At 41.5% G+C, this 20,037-nt stretch overlaps 1 protein-coding gene across 2 annotated transcripts in view; it reads left to right on the plus strand.

Moving 5' to 3' along the window:
• LOC133483360 (histone deacetylase 7-like) overlaps window positions 1-19,623 on the plus strand; it is a 42,925-nt gene extending 23,302 nt beyond the window's left edge. For both annotated transcript variants that reach the window (XM_061784488.1, XM_061784489.1), the window contains exons 13-25: window positions 608-741; window positions 954-1,074; window positions 1,173-1,222; window positions 2,100-2,207; window positions 3,160-3,215; window positions 3,988-4,075; window positions 4,382-4,501; window positions 6,825-6,922; window positions 13,286-13,404; window positions 13,487-13,620; window positions 13,712-13,796; window positions 17,344-17,491; window positions 18,387-19,623. In XM_061784488.1, the coding sequence (XP_061640472.1) occupies window positions 608-741; window positions 954-1,074; window positions 1,173-1,222; window positions 2,100-2,207; window positions 3,160-3,215; window positions 3,988-4,075; window positions 4,382-4,501; window positions 6,825-6,922; window positions 13,286-13,404; window positions 13,487-13,620; window positions 13,712-13,796; window positions 17,344-17,491; window positions 18,387-18,429 (1,304 nt within the window). In that variant the 3' untranslated portion in view covers window positions 18,430-19,623. The remainder of the gene's footprint in view (window positions 1-607; window positions 742-953; window positions 1,075-1,172; window positions 1,223-2,099; window positions 2,208-3,159; window positions 3,216-3,987; window positions 4,076-4,381; window positions 4,502-6,824; window positions 6,923-13,285; window positions 13,405-13,486; window positions 13,621-13,711; window positions 13,797-17,343; window positions 17,492-18,386) is intronic.
• The last annotated feature ends 414 nt before the right edge of the window (window positions 19,624-20,037 follow it).

The following is a 20,037-nucleotide window of genomic DNA, read 5'->3' on the forward strand; positions in this document are numbered from 1 at the left end:
GACCATTGACAGATTCAACACCCTCTAAAACAGTTATTTGTTCCCAACTCAAAACGATTCAACTCTTGAATGGTGGTTTTGTTTCAAGGTTGTTATGTTAAGGCTAACATTTTGCTGCCAAAGCTCTGACAATCAAGCCACCCCACACCAAGTTCATCTCGTCTGTGCCATGTTTATTGTCCTCTGACTTGCACATGTACATTGAAGTGGCTTTGGCTCAGAACTGGTGTGGGTTTGTGGTAAATCGGAAGGTAGAACCACTCACCATGCTGACATTCTGGAAATCCAACCCTGGGAGTCTAGGAGCTAAAACTGGCATTTATTTGGGTTTTATGACACCACTGTAACTGCGCCAAATAAAACACGATCAGACAGGAGAGACTTGGGATGAAATCAGGACAAAATTAAATTGTCTGCTCCCTTTTACTCACAAGTGACAGCTTGTGTATTTTGACATAAAGTGTAATTCGATTGAGAGTCAAAAGTGGTGCTGACACAGGATTTGGGCACCAACTGCTTCTCAAAATGGGTTCAATGCAGAGAATAATTTACGCTGTACATTGTAAATGTAACAAAGGAAGTATTCAACCAATCCATTTTTGTGTAGGTGTCGTTTACGATACGCAGATGCAAAAGCACCGGTGCACCTGTGGCGACAACAGCTGCCACCCCGAGCATCCTGGGAGAATCCAGAGCATTTGGTCCCGACTTCAAGAAAGAGGCCTGTGGAGCCATTGTGAGGTGTGAAACTAAATGGACGCACACCAACGCTTGATTGGCGTTGCAGAATTCTAACATGTTATTCTCGTGTTCTTTTGAGATCTGATGAATGCGAATGCCATAGCATGATTCACATCACTTTCATTGTCTTCAAAGCCGTGTCCAGCGTCATGTTTCATTGCCATTTTCATTTGCCATCTGCATGTACTATATATGTGTGTGTGTGTTTTTAGCATATCCGAAGTAGGAAGGCCACTTTAGAAGAGCTGCAGTCAGTCCATTCAGAAAAACACGTGCTTCGGTACGGCACCAACCCTCTGCACCGCCTCAAGCTAGACAACCCCAAGTTGGCTCGTAAGTGTTACTGACATTAACTGACATCATTAACATAAACAATAATTCAAATAAGAATAATAACATCATTAATGAATCCGAGTCATTTCTTCCTGCAGGAATCTTGACTCAACGTATATTTGTTATGTTACCATGTGGAGGAGTAGGGGTGAGTGCAACTGCCTGCGTATATGTCTCACATCTTTCAAACCCCATTTAGGAATCTTATCACATCTTTAACTGCATCACAGCAAACTAGATATTACATGCATCATTACACAGTTAAGCCAATGGACCTTCAAATAGTGCAGTTTAAGAAAATGCACAAGGTGAAAAAATAAGGTGGTGTAGTGGGTGGGAGGGGAAAATAATGTGTATGGAAGCAACAGAGATGGAAAAAATGATCTTGTGTCAACTATATTTCTTTAAAGTAAAGATGCTCCTGAATAAAATGTCTGTGGAACAGTCAATGTAAGTGAAAGTGAGGAGAGGAGAGGAGAGGAGAGGAGAGGAGAGGAGAGGAGAGGAGAGGAGAGGAGAGGAGAGGAGAGGAGAGGAGAGGAGAGGAGAGGAGAGGAGAGGAGAGGAGAGGAGAGGAGAGGAGAGGAGAGGAGAGGAGAGGGGGCTGGGTGTCAGTTGATAAGATGACTGATCTGCCTGGATTTCCGGTCCATGACTTTGCTTGCGGAGTTATTGGAACAAGATGGCAAAGTCTGTGGTAAAAGAAATTCCTCTGATTTCATTGTTCCACTGTGGGACGCTGCCAGACGTGACTTAGAAATAAGTCATATAGAAATAGAAACACAAGTGTGGCTGAATACTGACTTGAATCCATTTTGGTTCTAGATTTTTTAACAACTATTTAAATTTGATTTGGTCAATGGCAGAAGAGAAGAAACACATTCAAGACATTCTTTTTGACAACTTTGAAAAAAAACCCCTCATCTTTCAAAATAAAACAATACATTTCAATACGTACTGTATATTTAGTTCTGTATGTGTAATGTTCTTTTCACCGTTGTCTTAATTTGTTATTTTGCTGACAGGTTGATAATGACACAGTCTGGAACGAGCTTCACACGGCAGCGGCTTCTCGTATTGCGGCCGGCTGTGTCATCGACCTGGCACTGAAGGTGGCACAAGGAGAGCTAAAGGTGTGTTTTTGTTGCAGAAGGAATTGTCAACGTTGACATTTGTGTAGGGATTACAAAGCAGGGTGTCATCTTAAAATAATACATCTTTAAACAAGGACACTCAGAAGAGAGCAGACAAGTCCGCCAAGTCTGAACACCTACAGTAAGTTGTAAAGGTGGCAATAATGTAATTGCAGTGTCAACAATAAATAAAACATTGAAAAAGAAATCTTAGATCTGACATCTAAATCCACACCCTACTTGACCAATTTTCCCTCTTGGCTCATTATCAAGTAATTGGTCATAATATTCCCTTGGATCTCATCCTTTGGCTACAGTTTAGTCAATTCTCCTTCAGCCACATGTAGAACAGCTTACTGAAAAGTATTTGTAAACATATGTCATTATTTGACAAGTTCAGTAATGTTGGTTCACTTGGTTGTTTTCATTTCATTTCAGTTACAAATTATTGCATTTATAAACCTTTCTGTCAACTACACAGGCAATGTTTTAAGTGTTAATTAAGACTTTAACGTTCCTACTATTCATACAAGTCCAAGAATTGGACCACTGTACCTGCATAATTAAATTAAAGAATAAAAAAACAACTTAACCTAATGGCTCTTTATAGGTATTGCTGGAATTAATAAGTGCGAAACTACACACACGAAACACATTTGATGTTACTTAACTTTTTACTATGAAGCTGAGCGAGTAGTCTCATGAGATTTGCCAACATTTCTACTTCGTAATCCAAATTTGTTTTCCCACTAAGTACAGTATGACGTTGGATGCATTTGTTCCAAGGTAAACACATATTGTTTGTTTTCATGGATTCATTGGTCAGTCTTTGTCTTAAATGATCTCCACGAGCACCACCAGTTGTAAATAGACAGATGTGAACCTTTTCAGAGTGATGTTTGACACATAACAGTCAGCAAGGTGTTGAGTTTTTTTTCTTCTCCTCTTTCAGAATGGATTTGCAGTGGTGAGGCCGCCCGGGCACCATGCCACACACTCCTCCCCTCTGTAAGTGCATTAAGACGAGTTTCTGCTCTGCAACAATTTTCAATGCATTTATTACATATTAGCCGCACTCCTGACTCGACGTTTAAGACCGGCCTGTGTGCGGTTGGGTGTGCGCTCTATGGGTGGGCGTGGATCTGTGACAGTCTTTGATTGGAAGCATTTAGCCATGCGACCACATTCAGCTGGGACTGTTTGCGTGTGTCCTGAGCAGTGCATGTCACCAGTTATTTATGGGAGGATATACTTTTCTTTATGAGGAGACTGTATATACGATATATCCTTCCTATACACAAACACACTCATACAGTTTACGACCACTGCTGACTCTAACATTCCTCCATTGTTTTCCACATATGACCATTTTCTTCCCACTATAGTGAGGAGGGAAGTGCTGCGCCACATTCTGTGCTCATTCCTCATCACATCCTGTCAAAAATACTCTGTAAATCTTTTGGCTTGAGCGGTGAATTTTATGATAAGCTTGTGTTTCACTTTGTCACATAGTCTGTGACCTCTGCATTTTTTACTGTTTCAAGATTTTTGACTCGGCGTATAAAAACACATTTCCCTCATCACACAAAACGCATTCATTCTGAAAATATTTACATGTTAGCGTGTCAAGGGCGGTCCGTGCTGTGACTGTCCCAACCTGTGCTCAATAAGCACCACATGACTTGTTTTAGAGGTCCCCACACTCCATATGGTGGTTGTTTGATATTAATATGCTGTTGGTATCCTGACAAACACATATGGCCTTCCTGTTTGTCCACAGGGGTTTTTGTTTCTTCAATTCAGTGGCCATCACTGCCAAGCAACTACAACAGAAACTCAATGTTGGCAAAATCCTAATTGTGGACTGGGTGAGGAGCCACAGCATGACCAGGGTCACTCACTGATTCCCTCATGGGCAGGGAGAAACACATGTACACATTTGTTGTCATTGATACAAGAGCACTGCAGTCTTTTACAGTTGTGAATACACTCAAGCAAATACTAGATGTCCTGTGTGTGTTGCTGTAGTACACACATTTTTTTCATTCGATTGCAATATAGGACATCCATTCAAATTTGATATAAAAGTCCATTTAAAATACATCTGAAACCTGAAATACACGCTAGTCTTCAGTTTGTTGATTTTAACTTCTTCTGTCACCATCAATGTCCAGGATGTTCACCATGGCAATGGCACCCAGGAAGCCTTCTACAATGACCCAAGTGTCCTGTATATCTCGCTACATCGCTACGATAACGGCAACTTCTTCCCTGGTGGTGGGCATCCCAACGAGGTAGATAGAGACACAGTAGTCCTTCACAAATAGCTGGCTTTTTCTCTGCTTTTTGCTCATTTGTTGCTGTTCGCTTAGTACACTGGCATTGCTGCCCATATAATTATGTTTTCTGGTAGCCACATCAGCTAAAAAGCTGTGTGAAAGTGCACAAGTTCTGTCTGAAACACACAGGTAAATTAATGCTGGTTGTATTGTTTACTCCTCTGATGTGCCAATTTTTAGGAAACCCAGTGTGAAAGGGGCTACTGTTCTATCCATCCATCCATTTTCTGAGCCGCTTCTCCTCACTGGGGTCACGGGCGTGCTGGAGCCTATCTCAGCTGTCATCGGGCAGGAGGCGGGCTACACCCTGAACTGGTTGCCAGCCAATCGCAGGCTACTGTTTCAATTAGAAGCAAAAACTGGCACTTAAAGATAGAAATATATTGTTTCCCATTGCCTCACACTTCTGAGGTTCAGGTTCTAAACCTCGTGTCCTTGACTGGCCTTCCGGCATGGAGTTTGCATGTTGTCCCTGTTCATTTCGTGGTTTTTTTTTCTGGATATTCCTGGCGACCAGTCCAAGGTGTACCCCGCCACTCACCCAAAGTCAGCTCAGATATGTTGTCTCCAGATCACCCACAATACTACTAATGAGGATAAGTGCTACAGAAAATGGATGGATGGATAGATGGACAGGTGGATGTGTCCCATTATGATACTGAGGCTCAATTGGTATTCATTGAACACATATTAGATATGTTACGTGCTTAACATAGGTCACTGTCATTTTGTTCTCCAATCCTTCAGTTCTCAACACGGGCCAAAAAGGTTCCCATTTGTTGATAAGGGCTGATGAAACTAAAAGATGTCCAGTGGAATTAAATTGTGGTCATCTACAACCTTGCATTCCTCGTTGAGTCCTTGGTTAAAATAAGCATGTGTTCAAGGTGAGGGCTATGATTAGGTAAGCAGTAGTTGTCATTATGGGCCACAGCAAGTCCTTCATAAATCACTGTAATCTTGTGTAATGCGCCGCCTGAGTGACACAAGTAAAAGCATTCATAGCAACCACCCGTGAGAAGCCCCTGTACTTAAAACTCAGATTCACTGAGAAATAATTGTTGATGGTACACGAATGCAGCTGCTTACAGAGCTCATGATTTCGCCTGATGTGAGATTAGAAAGAAGGAGCTATCCAGATATATTCCACTATTCAGGTTAAAGTAATTGGAAGTGTACTTCTGCTTGCTGTGACCCGTATTGCCATTGTCTGTGTCATTACTCTTGGTGTGTATGACACAGACTTTTTTTCTTCTCCGGTGTTCATGTTTGAGCAGATTAGAGTAGAACGTCCTAAAAAGATGTGTATACAGGCCTATTTTCATACAAGAGATGAAGCTGCCTATGAAATCTGCCTGGGTGCCATTCTACACTGTCTCAATGTACCCATGATAGAATTCCCAACAACCATTCAATCCCACACATTCCTTCCTCTTTTTCTCCCATCTTCTCTCCCCCAATAATGAGGGTAAATGGTCAATGTTTTCCCATAAATTCCCCTGATGAGGATGGTACATAAAACACTCGGTCGACTTGGATGTGGTTTCGCCTTAAGTGGCCCTTCAACCTCTGTTTAGCTGTGCGGTAAACCACTGGAGTCTCACTGTCCCCCCGTGTAGGTATATAACTCTCCATGGGGTAAGGTTGTGATGTCATAGTCATAACGCAGACTGCTGTGTACCACACAGTAACCAGCGAAGTCCTAATCTATTCCAGCAACGCTTTCAACATGAAAGGAAGACACAACATAAGAGAGCACAAGATACTTGGAGCAATAGTAGGAATTGTGTGACTGTGTGGGTGCGCGCACACGCGCATGCGAGTACATTACCAGTTGGCACAGGGTGGAAGGCCTCATGTGTTTTGTGTTTGCCCTGTGAACATCCCGTCCTCTGAGAGAAGAATGGAGTCAGGCGCTCTGCAATGCTCATCAGCATTCTTTTCTTGCTCTCACAGCCATACACATGCACACACATTACCACACCTTGTTGCCAAGACCGTGTCAATCAGCCTCCACACGCTCCCTTCATACTGACACATTGACTGATGGCAAAGGGCTGTGAGGAGGGCTAAATGGCTGTTAGCAGGACTACAAAGAGAACGAGGAATCCTTAGACCTTCTTTCCAAGACTGGGCCTCAGTTTCCCTAAATATGTGAGGTCAAGGGACCTCCCTTAGCTCTACCTGACTGTAATGTTGGAGAATATAGCAAAATAAAAACTATCGTGCACATTTAAAATGAGCATTTTGAACATTTACTCTCACTGTGCTCTTCCAGGTTGGTGCAGGGGCGGGCGAGGGTTTCAACGTGAACATTGGATGGACAGGCGGTTTGAAACCTCCCATGGGTGATGCCGAGTATCTGGCTGCATTCAGGTAAAAATAACTATTGTCGCCGTCAATTCTTTACCCAAGTCTCAGGAATACATCTTATCAGAGTTTTCTTTTTCTTTTTCACCCACACACACATAATAGTTCTATCATCTTAAAAGTTAAATCGCCTTTTAAACAACATGCATGCTTTTGAAAAATATAATCTAGTGTCTGTGTGTGAAAATGGATAGATGGATGGATGAATTGAATTTGAAGTTGCACACCCACAGATTAGAATAGAATTTCAGTCATACACTAACAGTGCCCAGCCCACTTGATCTTATGTAACATATTTGTTGCATATATATATGTTATACAAATAAAATTATGAAATTCCAAAAAAAAAATTAATGGCCATGAAAACACACTTTTCAAGTCTTGATCTAATCATTTAACCAAAAGAAGTTAGTACAAACATATTTTGTTTTATAAAAAGCACATATCTTAGATGATTTTATTTTCAGTTTCCCCTAGATTGGAGAAACATAATTGTTCTGTAAGAAAAACTCTTCCTGTTTCATAACATATAATGCAACTCTGAATCATGGCTATTTTTTATTATACTCTACTCAACTTTATATAAAAAAAAGAAATCTCGACCGCAAGCCTTTTTGCTGAAGGTACGGTTTAGTCTGCGTGCCCTGACTCTATTTCTGAAAAATATAACAAGAGTTATTGATACCAATAAAGATTGTACACAAAATTTTAAATATCATACACTTTCTAAATAACTATACTTTACAATAGTTGCACTTTATTCCTGAAGTGACAACTCACGGGAGAGCTCTCCACCTGGTGATAGTGTTGATCAGGGCCAAGGTCAGCTGCCTTGTAGAGGAATCATTTAAGATTTTATGTAATTTCATTATTTTAGTCACTAACCAAAGCTTGTTGCAAATGAGTGGACCTCCGCATAATCAATATTTCTGCAAATTGAGACCCATACTTTCAACTCATGCAACAGAACTAAAATATGCCCTATGCCACAGCAAAACTTTTTAATAATATGACTCTACCAAATGATGTGGAGAGCAAACCTAATTTACAATGGTTACAATTTACCTTTTAACAAGTTGCTATACTACAGTATAATTGGATGAAGCTTTAGGCATTGACGGTCATATTACCTCTCCTTCCTTGATTAAACCAATTTACAAAAAAGGTTTTTACTTTGGGATGTCACTCATCTTACATTTTCTTTGATTTATTGCATTTTTCCTGTAATAAATTTGTTTGTTCAGCTCAATACTGTGATATGTTTCCACTAGTGGCTCACACCCAGATGATGAAACCCTATTTCAGATCAACGTCCCGCACACTCAGTGGGTGGGCCCCTCGTCAAAGGAAAAATGCTAATGAGGTTACCCGTAATGGTGAAAAAATAAAATAAAAGCCATAGGCCCGGTATGCCGGCTTTGAAACACTAAGTCCAGTGTTTACTAGAGTTTAGAATGGTAATTAAGGAACAACTGGTTCTTTCCGGAGCAGCCGTTTGGTTTTGGTTTTTTACCCAGTATCGGGAAAAGAGAAGCGTTTTCATGTGTAAAACTTCCTTTGCTAACCACAATCTTTACAGTATTCGCAGTGTCGTGTGATTCTGTGGGGGCTGTTCTGTCGGTGGCTGTACCTGAACCTCAGGGGAAGTTTACACGACAGCATTAGCAGCTGTCTGGGCCATTCTTTACATGAAAATGTTTTGGAGACTAAAACGCTGAAAATCAAGAATGTGTATACAATAAATCACCGTTCATCACAGGAATACATTCCAGACCCAACCGGAACAAAAAGAGAAACCATATAAACCTTTCTTTTTTCTTAATAGTTGTACCCCTCCTACATGCTTTAAACACATTTAAATGCATATCAATACCCAAAAATTGCAAGTAGAAAATGTACAGAAAATACTGTACGTATTAAGTGTTAAGTGTGTGCCTTTAAGAGGCGGAGCCTGGTAGGGTGGCGTATGACATGACGAGCTGGAGGGAGGTTGGCCGGTTGGTCTCAAGCTGTTTCTGCATGTGAGTGTCTGGCCGACAGCAGCTCCTGCGTGAGTTATGGCTCGGGACCGGCACTGAGAGCACCAGTGGCTGGACATCGGGGTCTGTCTGTCTGTCTGTCTGTCTGTCTGTCTGTCTGTCTGTCTGCCTGTCTGTCTATCTATTGTACATCAAATTGTGCTTGAACAGCATCATAATTACAGCCACTATATAACATTTCTAAGGCTACGTTCACTCTGCAGGGCATGATGCCCAATTCGGATGTTTTGTTCAATTCGATCTTTTTATGTAGCCGTTCACATTACAACCAAAAAAATGCAACTTGTACTGTTGACGGAATGCGTCTGTGACGTCACATGCATGTGAACAACTGGGAGGCGGCATCTTTACGTAAATGTGGCTCCTTGTGGAGGTCTCGTCATTGACGCATTTGTGGCAATTTCAATTTTGTGCCACCGGAGCCAACATTATTTTATATTTATCAGTTGTAAAGCATCTTCTTTTCGCCCGTACCTGTTTTCTGCTCCTTTGTCTGTCGTTTGCTTTTGTCGCGTGTCTGTTTTGTCGAACAATTGTGACGTTGGTTGCCTTTGATAGGTCGGATGAGTGCGCCGTGCGCAAACATATCCGATTTATATCCACATATGAAAGAGGCCTGGGTTGGATATGAAAACAAAAAAAACGCAATTTTACTCTTCACATTGATATGTAAAAATCAGATACAAAAAAAAAAAAGGCAATTGACCTGCAGTGTGAACATAGCCTAATTAAGACAAGAAGTGAGCAAGATTAAACATCCTTCGCTAACTTCAAAGAGCAACGCACACTGAATTGCATTACAGTATAATGTCTCACTGCATTTGTTCTCATTAGGTGATTGGTACACTGAAAGGCATAACACGCTAAATGGATACAATTTAATGCATCATAAGTTCCTGTTTATTCTGTCGGTGCGCTGCCAGTTTGCATAGTTTAATTTGAATCCATTGTTTGGATGACAGGGTGTTCCGGACTCTCCTTGGGATGGAGGGAAAAGCCAGCCAGACTCGGTCGCGGGTGATGTGTGTCTGTTTTTGGCTGCCTGTAAGTGACAGGCTTGTGGTTTCCAGTGGTTTTGAGACTCAAGTACAATCAAATTAAAGCTGAGGTGCGTTGAGTTGAGGTGTCATGATGTTTTGTGTATGTTTGGAGGATCACGACGGTGGTCCATATTTAAGGTCATTCTACTGGCCAGTAGCGCTGTGTGTTCATCTCTCGCTGGCTACTGACACATCCCAAAGTGTGGAGGAGAGGAGAATACAGAGGAGGAGAGAGGGAGTGGGGGGTGCAATTGTTAGAGAATCCAAAGGCGGCGTAATTAGGCCCAATGGATCCCAGATGGGTGGCTGTCAGTGACGTGAGAAGAGGGACGAGCTCCTAATAGGAACCAGACGCACACAAACGCCTTTGAACTACCGCCGAAAGAGAGAGAATCAGACACAGCATGGGCCGTGTGAGCGCTTTGGCAGCCAAGTGAGGGAAGGAAGTAGGAACCAAGGAAAGTGTTCTCCCTGGAGAGCACAGGGTGTCTCATTTCTACCTGTTTGTGTCACAGGCCTTCCCTCGCACGTTGTTTTCCCTTGCACTATTTTTGCACATGTTCACACCTGGAAACTGCTGCTCTTACCACCAGTCCTTTCACACAAACATTACACACGTCAAATTTCTATCATTTATCTCTTTTTCAATTGACACATTTTGCAGTGAAGTGTCAGTTTCTTTACTTCGTCATGTACAGTGAAATCTCAAAGGTCAGACACTATTAGATCTGGGGCGCTGGTCAACAGCAGAATTTCTTTCCGGTATTGAATACATATACTCCCTTGGGAAATGATGGAAATAGAAATAATATGTTCCAGTGCTAAACATTTAAAACTTTTTATACAAATGTAAAAGGTAACCACAAGTAGTTTTAGTTAAAACACTCTTTAAGTTTGACGTAGCAGAGCAAAATAAATATCCCGCAGCATGTCTTATTTTCGAACAAGTGGTTAGCATGTGTGCCTTGCGGTGTTGAGGTTATGGATTTGAATCTCGGCTCCGGTATTCCTGTGTGGAGTTTGCATGTTATCCCTGCGCTTGCGTAGGTTTTCTCTGGGTTCTCCTGCTTCCTCCCACATTCCAAAAACATGCATGATAGGTTCACTGAATACTCTAAAGCAGTCATTCTCGAAGTGCGGTACTCGTGGTGTGCGGGCACCCCTCTCGTGGCAAGTGAAGAATCACAGAATTAAATGTTCAAACTGTGCATTATGTTAGAATGCCTTGAACCTTTTTAAAAATCCAATACAGTTCATTTGTTAAGTACAGTTCAGTTGTATTTACCTTCATTTAAATCATTAAGTACAGTTTTTTTTAATATTGTTTTCCCATATTTAAGTGCAGTGTTAATGTTCAAACTGCATAATGCTATGGAGACTTACAATAATAAACTCATATATTCATAATATATTCTAACTATTTAAGAATAAAATCACTGTCTCGTATTTGATGAAGACCTAGGCCTACTCCACTATGGTATTTTAATTTTGATCATGATGGTGGTACTTGGAGAGCCAAATAATTGTAGGTGGTACTCGGTGTAAGACGATAGACAACCACTGCTCTGAAGTGTCCATAATTGTAAATGCTTGTTTGTCTACATCACTGGTATCAAACTCAAGGCCCGGGGGCCAGATCTGGCCCGCCACATCATTTTATGTGGCCCGCAAAAGAAAATCATGTGCGTCGACTTCCATGATTCTTGCTAAAATCTCTACCAAAATTTTAAATTGTCATATTTAATAAATAATCATGTTGAGATATTGCAAACGTTTTTTTTGGTTTACCAAACACCTTTTATGGTAACTTTAACAGCAGTTGAACAAATATTATCCTTGACCTCTGATTTCAAAACTAGTTATCCATCATTTTGTTGTGTGTAATAATATGATGAGGTGATCAAACATGTTTTTGGTTTCACATTCATAACGGCCCTCTGAGGGAAACCGTAACGACAATGTGGCCCACGACAAAAATGAGTTTGACACTCCTGGTCTACATGCTCTGCGATGGACAGGCGACCAGTCCAGGGTGTACTCTCCCCCAAAGCCAGCTGGGATCACCCGCGACCCTAATCAGGACAAGCGTTGTAGAAAATGGATGGATGGAACTGTTACACAAATGTAAAAAGAAGTTAACCACTACTGGTAAAATCAAAATTTTAATGAGACATAGCTATAGCTAGCTAACTATTGGGTTACCCCCAAGGGTGGGCAAAGCATGGCCCCGTTCTTTAATACGGCACACCAAGCATTTACATTATCAATAGTCCTGCAGTATTTGTTGCTTCAATTTAGCAAAATATTTTTCCAGAAAACTGGTTAATTAAATTATATTTATTATTCATTCATCTATTACATCAAAATCATTTTAAAAAATTGTCAATGTTTTTAATTGTAAACAATAAAGATATTTGTTAAAATAAGAAGTTTTACATATACAATTTTTATTTATCTTATTCAAAATCAAATATGGCCCTTGAGCACAAAAGTATGCCCACCCCTAGGCTATCCAGTTGACTCCACTGCTTCCGTAGCAAACTGTCTGGCTAGCTATTTAGCACCTAGTGTTAAGCTACATTGACACCATTTTACTACCGCTGACTAGGTTTCTCTCTCCTGTGGTCAATGTTTCGACATTTTTAAGATCTCGCCGGGCATCCACTGAAATCATAGCCTGTCACGTTTGTCCATCCCACTCCGGGTTGTCTCATTACCTGTTTTGTCCACGGAAAGTGTAAACGTAGCTTTAGAATACAATGCTTGCTCTTGCTTTCAAGCTTTCTTTTTATCTCGTGGTTGCAAATATCCATGTTTTATCCTTAGAAAGCCTTGACAGAATGTGAAAAACGTGTTGGACCTTGATGAAAAGAACCCCGTCAGAATGTGCCGGATCGGTAGGGAACTTACTGGCGTCCGTGGTAGAGCACGGGACCCACCGTAGTGTGTCTTGGAGCCTCTGGGGCTATCATGGATATTGTGAGAAGACTTCTCAAAACCTAACAAAACTACTGTATAATATAGAGTCAAAAATGTCCAAAATTCCACGGCGCACTACGTCTCGGTTCAACAGGGCTGCCATACTGTAGCTGCCAGAAACATAGTGTAAATGTAGCTTTAGCACCTAATGTTAGCCTCCATGTCTTCACGATGTGAGTTCATAGTCCAAATTCTATGACCTTAAAGGAGCTCAGAATTTGGGGTTCCATTGTAACTCCAAACGGACCCCTGAGCTTCGTGAAGGTACATATGAAGTCATCACGTTTACATTTGCCTGTGGTGCTCCTCAGAGCCGTGGTGATGCCCATCGCCCACCAGTTCTCCCCAGACATGGTGCTGGTTTCGGCGGGATTTGATGCAGTCGAAGGCCATTCGCCGCCAATGGGTGGCTACAAGGTCACAGCCAAGTGTAAGACTCAGTTGGCCGTGCATTCACAGAGAGAAGCACAGACTTGATCTGGATGAAACTTTGTGTATGCGTGTCCTACCAGGTTTTGGGTTCCTTACTCGACAGCTGATGTCACTAGCCGGGGGTCGTGTGGTTCTGGCTCTGGAGGGGGGACAAGACCTCAAGGCCATCTGTGATGCCTCTGAAGCCTGCGTCAGCGCCTTGCTGGGAATGGAGGTGAGCCGTGTGTGTGTGTGTACGTGTATGTGTGTATGTGTTTCTCTTTGTGCATGCATCATGTTACCAATGCCTCTTTGTTGGACCCCAGGTGGAGCCTTTGTCACAGTCCGTGTTGGACCAAAAGCCTTGCGATAATGCCATGCAGTCACTACTGAGTGTCATCCAGGTTCAAGGTGAGCAAAAATGACATAAACACAGCACAGGTGGTAGCATCAATAGGGGAACATACGCACTCCCCTTCCCTTTTTGGGATATAAATGGACCTAGACTATTTGCCTTATGTGCTTCAAAAAAACTTCCCAAAGTCACATCAAACATGTTAATGCACTTTCAAAATCAGCAAGTCTACTCTGACAAATCATATTAATAAATTATAATATAATTATAATAATAATAATAATAACAATAATAATAATAACAATATTAATACTAATAATAATAATAGATGAGACTCATCCAATACAACACTTCATGATACTCAAAGTTGCTTTACAGAAAATAAATCAATAAATAAATGCATGACTAGGAATAGATAAGAACAGATGAGGGGTGGGGGAGGTAAACGGTGAAAGTGGTATTGAAGTATAATAGTGTTATAAATCATTTAATACAATAAATTTTATTATAACTACATGCATATGTGCATATAAATATATATAATGCTGGGCCAGTGGTGAGTATGGAGTTCATTACCATGACGACTGGGGTTGAAGCTAAGGGAGTGTGGAAAAAAGTAAGTGCCTGTAAAAAAAATAATAATAATAAATAAAATCCTGGGCGGCACAGTGGGGGACTGGTTAGCGCATCTGCCTCACAGTTCTGAGGACTGGGGTTCAAGTCCCGGCCCCGCCTGTGTGGAGTTTGCCTGTTCTCCCCGTCCCTTTCTCCCACATCCCAAAAACATGCTTGGTAGGTTGGTTGAAGACTCTAAATTGCCCATAGGTGTGAATGTGAGTGCAAATGGTTGTTTGTTTCTATGTGCCCTGCGATTGGCTGGCGGCAGTTCAGGGTGTACCCTGCCTTTCGCCCCAAGATAGCTGGGATAGGCTCCAGCACGCCCGTAACCCGAGTGAGGATAAGCGGTACAGAAATTAGATGGATGAAATAAAACCCCTTTCACTCGTGGAGGCAGCACTTCATACATTACACTATGCGAATGGACGGCACATGGACATATAACCAAACCCAAAGACCCCCTGCCACCATGTCCACAACTTCACTGAGCCTCACTTTTCCAGACTGGTCCTTGGTTGTTCAATAATTAACGTTGAGATTTTCACAATAGGGAAGCACAGTGTGGTGATGGTTAGTCCTTAGTACTGCCACAGACTCCAGTTGAATTTTCACTTAACGTAAACCTCAGATGAAATATGATGGCATTTCTGGAAAAAAAAAAAAAAAACTACATTGGAACCTCAAAAGTCGCAAGTCTTCAGGAAGAAATCATCTTTAAAGATTTGAATCTTTCCTCACTTCACTAATACTTCCCCCCTCGAGTCTTCGACCAAAGCCGCACCCCTCACTAACAGACTTCTCTCTGTTAGTTTGGTTGTTTTTTCTCAGGCGCGGGGATTTCTGAAAGATCAAATCAGAGGTATAAAATGGGGCCAGAGAGGGCTGGTTTTTTTTTATTTTTATTTTTTTTCACAGATGATTTTACTGATGTACTTCTGTCAGGTCATACTGACAGATTTCACAATTGTGGCAAAAAGAGATTTGGGGGGGGAAATGGCAAACTACCCTTTAATGTCGCACAACACTCCAATTTGACTTCACAGGAGATGATCCTGCGAGATGTCAGCAGACTTTGCGGAAGTTCAATTCAGCGAGCATTAAAGAATGATCCTTGTGGGTTTCTTTCTTTTGCTTTGGCTTTTTGTGGATTTTTGCATCACCATATGTGTTTCTTGTTCTCAAAGTTAAGGTAAAGATGCTCTATTTTCATAGATGCGCATCTTGATTTTCGTGTAAGCGCAAGACCTGCTGCATGTGTTTTCCAATTTGGCAGGCCTGCTTGGCGATGTCGGCACAGCGAGGACGTGCCCTTGGAGATGCGCTTGGAGGAGTGAGACCGTGTTTTACTTTTGCCGCAGGTGGTCTAACGTGATTTTGGTGAATTTGATTGGGGCACATGCAGGCAGACAGACACACAAGCTCCTCGGATGTGTGGTGGATGACAGTGGGCATCCAACACTCTTAATCATTGTAGAAAGCAATTCATGGAACGCATTATTATTATTATTATATTTTTTATATTTTCTAACATAGTAGCCGACACACAGCTATCAATGGGGGAGAGTACATTACCGATCATAAGAGGGGATATAGCTACATGTCCGCGGACATATTTAGGTTGCCAGCTATTTTCACCATCTGTATTATGTATTTAATAAGGGTACCCGCTACGGGGGCTATTCACGCACTGATTGCTGCGTCCTTTTCCACATATAATGTAGCGACGTCTCCATGGGAGACTATTACACCGCTTTTAAAGGCAATGAGAGGAACCGCTTCGATTGGACAGGATTGAAGTCGGCTGTGAACACAGCCAGACCAGCGCAGACGTCCCACTTTTAAATGGGCTGCTGATGTAAGTCAGTCCACCAAATTACCAATTGGGTTAAACGCGCCTCCTCACAGAGTTGACCCACACGCAGCACTGGATTTACAACAGTCACAACAATAGAGCGCACAGTGTTTTGCCGTTTTTATGTTTTAAAAAGGTTAACTTCTTATTTCCAATATGTGACTACTAAGAAAGTTCTTAGTCTTCTCCTACTGAGATTTGTTGCATAACAGTACACCATCATTACACCATCAGACTATTGATTTGACATATTTGCAACTATTAACACATCCATCCATCCATTTTCTGTGCCACTTATCCTGTTCAGGGTTGTGGGTAGCTGGAGCCCGTGCCGGCTGACTCCCGGTGAAAGGCAGACTGCACCCTGGACGAGTCGCCAGTCGATCACAGGGCACAATGAAACAGACAGCATTATTACACTTTACTGTGGTTCATTCTTTTTACACTTGTTTGACAGTGGAAAACATGAAAATGGGTACTTAAAACATTGCCTGTATAGTTAATAAACCATTTGAACACGGTAACAGTCTAAGCCTGGAATGGTTTCATTTCTATTATTTCCTTTGGGAAAGGTTTCCAGCGTCCCGGAGTAGTTCTATTTCTATTGTGTGTGATTGAATCTTCTGAGGTGCTTCCCTTCTTTTTCCTCCACCTCATCACTGCTGATCCCTGGTCACCTCTCCTCGTTTACACCCCCGGCGCTCATCCCTCCCTCCAGCCATCCCACACACACGCACACACACAAAGCCGCCCTGGCTCCAATTATCTTCAAACACTTCTCTGGCACACGACCTTCGCAACAGCCCCTCCTGATTGCACACAAATGTTATCCCAACCAAATTAGATTAATTAAAAATATTTGCAAAGCCACAAGAATGTTAAGCCTATGATTTAGGCCTGGGGTGAAATATATGGGAGTTGTATTCTCGCAACACATTGGCCTGATTGAAACTTCCTCTCAATGTGTGTCACACGCCCTTTCAGTTTACATTTCTGATGTTATCAACAAGGATATTTAGGCCGCGAGCTGTTTGGATGGCGTGATATTAAACAGCTCTGAGCAGATGACAGCCTTCACCACGAACACGCTATTCATCTTGCTACCCCTCCCTCTCTTTTTTCGCACGTGTCAGGTGACTACTGGCAGAGCGTGAAGGACTCGGCCGCCACCGTGGAGTTGTCCTACCTGCAGGCCCAGAGGCGGTGGTTGAGGCGAGACTCAGACAGCGAGGCCGTTGACGCCATTGCCTCTCTGTCTATGGGAGCCGGCGCCTCTGACAGGTTGGCCAAATCTTGATGTGAACTTTGAAAATGTGCGAGTGAACCCTCGCCTATTCGCAGTTAACTATTCCCAAACCACCCGTTTGCATTTTTTTTCTGTGGAACCTATCTATCCTCAGCTATTTGCTAAAACAATTATGCACAGTAGAGTGCTCTTTCTACAATGCTACAAGATGCCAAATTACAAGGAGCGACAGTGCCCAATGCACTTTCAGCCATTTATTGAACAGAACAGTCAGTTAGTCACACAAATACAAAATGAAATCACTTTCAAGGAGCATGGAGAAGTCACTAACACTGAACTAACCACGACAGGGCTTGTTCCCATCCTTTTGCACCCCCCCCCCCCCCCCCCCCCCACACAAAAAATGTTTATAATTTTCTACACTGATAGTTTAAACCCTAAATATGCCACAAACTATGATCCCAAAACACCTTTCAACTGGTAAAAATAGTAATTACTATTTTCCTATTCGTGTCGCAGATACTATAGTGGTTCACAAGCCTGACTCTAGTGCAGGCAATGTGAGTTCAGTTCCCACTCGTGATGGTGTGAATGTGAGTGTGAATGGTGGTCTATCACAACATGTGCCTTGCGATTGACTGGCGATCAGCCCAGGCTGCAGTCTGCCTTTTCTCCAAAGTCAGCTGGGCTGCGGCTCCCTGCAACCCTGAACAGGATCTGGGGTATAGAAAATGGATGGACTTTCCTATTTGCCATTTTATTGTTTTCAAAGATGTGTGTGTGTGTGTGTGTGTATACGTTAGTTTTTCTTTGAATAGTTGTTCATAAGTTTCCACCGCAAAATAGGTGGGGGTTCACTGTACTGGTTCGTTGTGTGACGTACATCACATCACATTACATGACTCATAACTGTCCTTCTTGTTGAATCAGGAAAAATGTAGAAAAAAGGCCAGAGAAAAATCATTCCACATGAAGAGGGAATCTCCGGAAGCAGACGACCTTCTCACGTTCCTTAATGGAAGCATACCCACATAACCACACACACACAGACACACACACACACACGCAAATGTGCCTGTGAAGGAGAGCAGACATCCCCTTCTGATGACTAACCAAAAGAAATGATCATTTTGCACTATATACTGAACTATGTTGAATTTTGGGCCTGTTTGTGCTCAGATATTCAGGCGTATGTGAAATTTTTTTGGGGGGGTAAAGTCCGGCCACAGTGATTTTTTTTATTTTTATTTTATTTAATTTTTTTCTTCTCGCTTGGCCTGGATGTAGTGCTTTTGACCAAGCCCACCGTCATCGCATCATAACCCACACGAGACAAGCCTCATTGCAGCGTGACCAATAGAAGATGATTGATGTCATGTTGTCAGGAGTCCAGAGTGCACGCACCCTCAGAGACGGGGGGGACGCTTCAACTTGATGGTGTCAAGTAGAACTGTGTTATTTTTTTTGGGGGGGGCATTTTTTTGTACCTGTGGATGAGCATTCCTGCTGTATTTTTAAATAAGTACTTAATACCTGTTGTATGTCTTCACTAACAATGGCACTGCCACAGAAGGCCTTTGTGTATCAGCTGACTCATGATTGAGCACATTTATTACAACAATGTGCCGTCGATGGACTGGCATGGCTACAAGAAGTTTGTGAATGTTGTTTTCTGAGCATCACCAAAGCGTCAAAAGCAATTCCCATCTCAAAGAAAATACTTTTTATTTTTTTATTTATGTTTTCGCATTCTTTGAGACGCACTTGTGTGTGACAGGGCGGTGAATTTTTGTTGGATTTTTAAATACATTGTGTGTGCTCTTTTTCATGTTGTTCATGCGTCCAGAAAGCTGTCAAGCCGTCAGTCATGTGCTGACAATGTGAAAACCAACAACAACGAGCTGGTCGAACAATCCATTCTGTTGGAGTTGTAGCCAAGTTTTCATTGAACATATCTCATTACTCACTTGTCTTAATGAAAGCTTATTTTTTTTATTATGATGAAGAGAAACTGCCCCATGTGCTTACTTAAAGAGACCAAATGGTGAAATGAAGTTTCTGACCAAGTTACGTGAAGGTCAATTTGTTATCATGCTTTTTCGATTGTCTGTTTTTAACATTTATACTGTATAAAAAAAAAGAATCAATTATATTCATCTGAAAAATCTGTCTCCTCATGTCCTTGATCTCTGCTAAATTATTTTCATGTAATTAAATAAATGTTTTTTTATTGTATTTTATTTTAAAAATACAAATATGTATCAATATAAACATTCACAACGTAAAGATTAAGATACATTAATATTTAGTTCAGCACTACATCCCCCTCATTTACCTGAACGATTACACAGTATACTCAAATAATTATGCAACAATCACAAAAATGCAAATATATATATTTAAAATCAGTTATTTAAATAATAAATTAACATTAATTTTATGTATTTCAGCACCTTACCTTCATATATATGTATATATACACTCAAATACATATTTTATGCAGTAATCACGAAAACGTTTCCATTTTAAATTCAATTTAAAAACTATGAAATTTAATTAATTTAATTTAATAACTATATCT

The sequence above is a fragment of the Phyllopteryx taeniolatus genome, chromosome 9, assembly GCF_024500385.1.
Source record: "Phyllopteryx taeniolatus isolate TA_2022b chromosome 9, UOR_Ptae_1.2, whole genome shotgun sequence".
NCBI classification, from domain to species: domain Eukaryota; kingdom Metazoa; phylum Chordata; class Actinopteri; order Syngnathiformes; family Syngnathidae; genus Phyllopteryx; species Phyllopteryx taeniolatus.